Genomic DNA, 5,720 nt, shown 5'->3' on the forward strand with positions numbered 1-5,720 from the left:
AAACAGGAATTGTAAAATGAACAACAAGGTAAAATAATGCTCTCCAACTGTATGGAAAGGTTGATTTGGTTATCTGAATCTCAAGATTACATCAGCAGTAAGAAAGAAACGGCTGAAACGTGAATGCACCAGTATATATGTACCTTTAAAAAGAGAAGGAAGAGCTGTCTGACTGTTCAAAGAGAAAATAAAGAAAATCACTCCAGTTTTCTTCTGGGTGATGATCTGAAGAGCCACTTAGCTGTACCTCAACCTGTTTGCATGTCCATGTTTAAAACGCAGCCATTGTTTTTCCAGTTCTTCCATTCCATTTTCCTCCCTAAGCCTCTTTGAAAGAGTCTGGACCTGCAGAAGAAACATGTCTTTGACAGCCATACAATTATTCTTTTTAAAATCCGTTAGGTACCGGTTCCTGTTGTTCCTCAAGTGCCATTTGAGAAACAAGCGTACATAATATACTTCTATGTATAATACGCACGAAGGAAATAAATGAAATAAACCCAGCTATTTTTCTCGAGTTAACAGAAGAACATGATCAGCTCAGCTAGTGTACATCAGTTTTATTTCAGCAAACATGTTTGTTACCTTTGCACCTAGTTTTGCCTCTCCCACTCACCAAAAAAAAAATTATATAGCAATGTATGGTGTAGAAGAATCTGGTGTGAACTGTCAAACGGCATTTACTCAGAAACATGGTTATACAAGAAACCCACAAGTATAATGTTATAGTTGTGGTAGGTTGGAATAGGAGGAAAAAGTACAGTTAAGACTGTTTCTATTTCCATATACAACATTTATTTTAATACCTGCATTCTAAATGTACAGATACAAATATAAAATGACCCAACAACAGACTTTAAACCTGCCCAAATAGCAAACTGAAAAATTCATTCAGTATTAGAGCCAAAGTTGACAGAACTTCAACAGATGATATGAAGCTTCCCCAGTCTCTCTCCAAGAACAACCAGGATCCACCACAGTTTTGGTCCAAGATGTATGCTTTAGGTTGGTAGCTGAGTCTAGGAACGAGTGTATTTACCCCAGATGTGCAGCATAAACACAGAAGCAATAAAAAGAAGACTCATGACCAAAACTGGAACAGGCCCACTAAAAATAAACAAAAACAATGCATTAACACAAAAAAAAAATCTGCTTTGTCCAAAGGCCAGTCATTATCAGCCAAGTGAACCCATCGGTTCATAAGCAATTGTACAAGAAAACTCTCATTCCATTCCCATAGAAACACCTTGAAGCACACAGAAATGAGATAGCCATCTCTCATCAGAAACTGCTGCTGCCCCTACGTTTTTAAAGATATAGTTTTACACACCCAAAATATTATGTAACTATAAAGCAAAATACAATAACAAAACCCCCCACTTATTTAAGAAGTAATTAATGTTTCATTATAACTTATCACTGTGGAAACATCTCCGGAAAATTATCATCTGTATTTACACTCAAATAGCCACCTGAACAAAGATCTAGGCAGATACAAAAATCAAGAGAGTCCTCTAGCGGCTAGTAAAATTTTGGCATAAAATTCACCTTGGCTGTTTTTTCAGAGGTTTTATTTCATTGGAAAACAATGGCAGCAATGGGGGAGAGTCAAGGACTTCTGTTTTCTTGAAAAAGGTACACAGAAGATCAAAGTTAACTCCATCATTAACTAAACAAATTTCCCAACTTTTTCCTTCTCACTTTTATACATTGCTGAGAAATTATACAGTGATGTTTTAAAAAAACAATTTAATCTTAGGGTGCATGTTGAGAGACTAAATCTGCTGTTTCACACTGTTGAGAGACACAACAATTATGTGCACTATCACACAATTACAGGCACTCAACGCTACTTCATACAATCTCATTTCTGATTTTCAACCTCCTATTAGAAGGAACACCATGAATTCTGTTATGCAGCCCGGGTTACCCTTCAGTTACTGTTTATAAGCAGGCAAGTGTTACTTGAATATAAAGTAAAAAACAAACTGGAAATAGACTGAAATAATTTACTAACATTTTTCTGTGAGGGTCCGTGTACTTCAAATCTTTGTAACTGTAACGTATTTGTTTGTAACTGTCTGCGTATTCGAAGTTTTCATCCTACACACTATAAGTCGCAACAAGATCAGGTGCACAAGGTTCTCACACTGTCTCTGAATTACTATTTAATTCATCTGAGCCTTTAGCAGTAACAATACTGTTGCCAAAGGCACACAGGGATAGAGGAGCGCCACTAACCATGGAAATAAACCCAGGAGACTGCCTGTGTGTTTGGTGGGTTCTTTTAAAAGTGCAGACAACATTGATCCCCCTACAGAATAATCAGCTTTCCAATACTGATGCGTGTATCTCATTTCCTCCAGTCCCACAGAAAACCTGCTGAAACCCTGTAGTTCTCCTCCACACACCTGAATCTCCTCAGTCCACCACGGAGTTTAAAGAAATGAAAAAAAAAAAAACCCAAACAATTCAGGCACCTCTAAAGATTTTGTACTGCGCATTCTCAGAACATCTTTTATAAGGCTGCATATTATACCACAAGCCCAATTTGAATCTTTATCACGGCTCCACAGGAAACACCACCTATAGCTCTTTTAAAGAAGACAGCTCAAGAGAAGGTACAGTAACCACAGGTGAGAGACGCCACAGAAAGAGCAACAAGTTTGAGTTTAGTCTTCTTTCCAAAGTATGCAATGCTCAATCCGAGTTTTAAAAAGAAAAAGATCACATTCTACTCTCAACCACATCCCCCATAGCTCCCTTTTACTAATACGATTTTTAAAGACATAGATATTTTTTGGCGTTCTGTACAACACATCAACGTACTTTCCTGAGGCAAATAAAACTTGCTTATTCAACACATTTGTGATGTGGAGTACAGATACTAAATACCTGAAGCAGAGGTATAATTCATTTTGATCTAGAGCAGAATTCTCTAAATGATAGCTAACATGAAATAACCTCTTCTCAGGGTGGTTTTTATGTATTTTAATAGTAACTTTAAGACCTTATATTTTAAAAACCATGAGAAAACACAACCCCTCACCACCACCAGGCTAAGCTTTCACTCTGCTTTCCACAGTAGTGATCACAATCATCTTCAAAAACAACTTTGGCTGAAGCAATTTACTGAGGCAACCACAACCCCTCCATAACCCACCTTAATTTTTAAGTCTACTGAATAGGACAGAGATCACAACAACGGATTTCTATGGAAAAAACATTTGTAGAGAAATACATGGAAAGCTGAAAGCAAGTTGCTCCAAAACCGTGCTTCAGAAAACGTTACATCTAGTGTGCAGGTGATTTGTAAAACTAACTCACTGTTACAGATTTGTTTCTTCCATTAAAAGCCTGACGATACAGCTACCCACAGTAGCTTGCAAAAAAGCAACCAAACAAACCATTCCCAGTGTTCCAAAACCTTAAAATTGGGAACCACTGTGTTGCAGCATAAATAGAAAGGAAAATCTATCTATTGACTTGCTTGTATTGAAGACTAGAACAACTGAGTGGCTCATCAACATCCAAAGTGAAACCAAAGGATTCACAAGGAAATTTACTGAAATTGGTAAAAGCTGCTTTGACAGCTTGCTTGACAAGTCTGGGGGGAAAAAAAAAAAAAATCTACCTAATGGTAGACTGCTTCTGTTTTTTCTCAGTTTGGTTTATTCATGTTTTTAAATTTGGATTTAGTAGACCAAACATCACGGAAAATAGCTGTCTTGCCTGTCTGCATAGATTTGCTCTAGAACACTATTGTTGCTCAGTTTTTGTCTTGTCTCCCCTCTGGATTCAGAATGGAGAGAGCAAGACCTGCAGCAGCAGAACACCACAACTTTGATGGTTTACTCTATAGTTTTTGGTTTTTTAAGTGTCAAGCACATATGAAAATGAAAACGTAAGACAACTTCAGAGGAAGGATTACTCATGGACCAGTCATTAACTAAACTATCATCAGCCCTTCCCCACGTGTTCTACTTGTGCAGCCAGCAGCAGCCCTCTTAAAGGGCTCCAAAACCAAATACTAATGGATTCTAGAAAAAAGAAGCCTTAGGGACATCCCTGAATATCTTGACTCTCTTCAACCCAGTAAGAACAAGAGGCCACAATGCGCAACTCTACAAGAAGCACGAACTCCCACTCAAGGTATGACTTAGCACACATCCATCAGCTGAAATACACCTTCCACCTTTGTTACTTAAGTATGAGGCTGCAGAGCTTGTTTGGGAAACTGATCTGAATGACTCAGCCTGTACAAAAAGTAAAAACTCAGGCTCTTATACAGCTTAAGGGACACTACCACCGGATATTTGACCATAATCTTGGCATACTCACCCTGTAAAAACAGAGGTGTATAAGGTACTGGTATGCTATTTGCTTTGCAAGATAAAATAATTTATCCTCATCTTTTTAATGAAAACACCCGTGATTCTGCAAGCATGGGGCATATCAGCTATGTTTTCGAGGAGAGGCACAGGATCTATATCTATTAATTAACAACATATTTATGTTGATCTATATTGTTAATTAACAATATATCTATTAATAAAGAAAAAGCAAAAGTTTTAATTAAAATAGACCAAACCAGTCATTTAGGTGCCTAAATACACTGTGACAAGCAATCTTTCCCAACTTCACAGGGACTACCTGCAGTCTTCAAAGACCACTTAAGGCAAGTTCAGGGAACTGCGAAATATAACTTGTACCTACCTTTTCAAAGCCACTATAACTTTAAAAACTACCTCTTCAGGTTTACTGATAAAAAAATAATTTGTGCCCAATCTAAGTAACCATCAACTCAGCACGTTTTCCCACGCAGACCATAACATGGATCTCTCAATTCAAAGACTGAAAGATTACACGAGCAGGTGAAGTATATAACCCCCATGTCTGCCACCATCTAAATATCCAACTTACACTTTGAGCCCCGGAGAGTCCTCAGTGTAGAATCGCCACATCCCACCAGTACCTGTGGAAGTGGCACGGCCTGCACTTCTGGTCCCACAGCTGGCATTCTTCCTTTAGGTGATAACAGAATGAAACAAAGACCAAAATACATTAGCAGCCTGCCAGCTTCTAGTACTAATCACCTCAAGAGACTGCAGAAGCAAGACACCTGCATTGCCATGTACAGGCAGACAAGCAGAGGGCTCCACGGCTGGTATAATACCGCCTGGGGGCTACAGCCAGGGACACCGAGGGCTGATGAGTTAGACCCATGGGAGCGCTGTCCACACACCCTATAGAAGCATACAGATGAGCACATTTGCACTGTCCCTCTGTCCCCCACGTGGGCTGCCCAGTCGCCAAGGAGAATCTTAACTTCAGGTTGGAAAAGACCTTTAAGATCTTTGGGTCCAAACACCAACACAGGTCTCCTCTAAACCGTGTCCTTCAGCACCACATTTACGCATCTTTTAAATACCTCCAGGTATGGGGACTCAACCACTGCCCCAGGCAGCCTGTTCCAACGCTTCACAACCCCCTCTGTAAAGAGATTTTGCCTAACGTCCAACCTGAAAACCTCTCCCGTTGCAACTTGAGGCCATTTCCTCTTGTCCTATCACTTGTTACCTGGGAAAACACAGACCCCACCTCGCTACAACCTCCTTTCAGGTCATTGTAGAGTGATACGGTCTCCCCCCTCAGCCTCCTTACCTCTGGGCTAAACAACCCCAGTTTCCGAAGCTGCTCCTTATAAGACTTGTCTCTAG

General features: G+C 39.5%; 1 protein-coding gene across 1 annotated transcript; it reads right to left on the reverse strand.

Annotated features, from left to right (window-relative positions):
- Positions 1–770: 770 nt before the first annotated feature.
- On the reverse strand, positions 771–5,025 carry SEC61B (Sec61 beta subunit; the record flags this gene model as incomplete). Its single annotated transcript, XM_010133079.1, has 2 exons — positions 771–1,107; positions 4,924–5,025. Coding segments are annotated over 2 exons (190 nt in total), but the record flags the coding sequence as incomplete, so codon positions are not given.
- Between the last annotated feature and the right edge of the window lie 695 nt (positions 5,026–5,720).

The sequence above is a fragment of the Buceros rhinoceros genome, unplaced genomic scaffold, assembly GCF_000710305.1.
Source record: "Buceros rhinoceros silvestris isolate BGI_N320 unplaced genomic scaffold, ASM71030v1 scaffold14550, whole genome shotgun sequence".
Lineage (NCBI taxonomy): Eukaryota > Metazoa > Chordata > Aves > Bucerotiformes > Bucerotidae > Buceros > Buceros rhinoceros.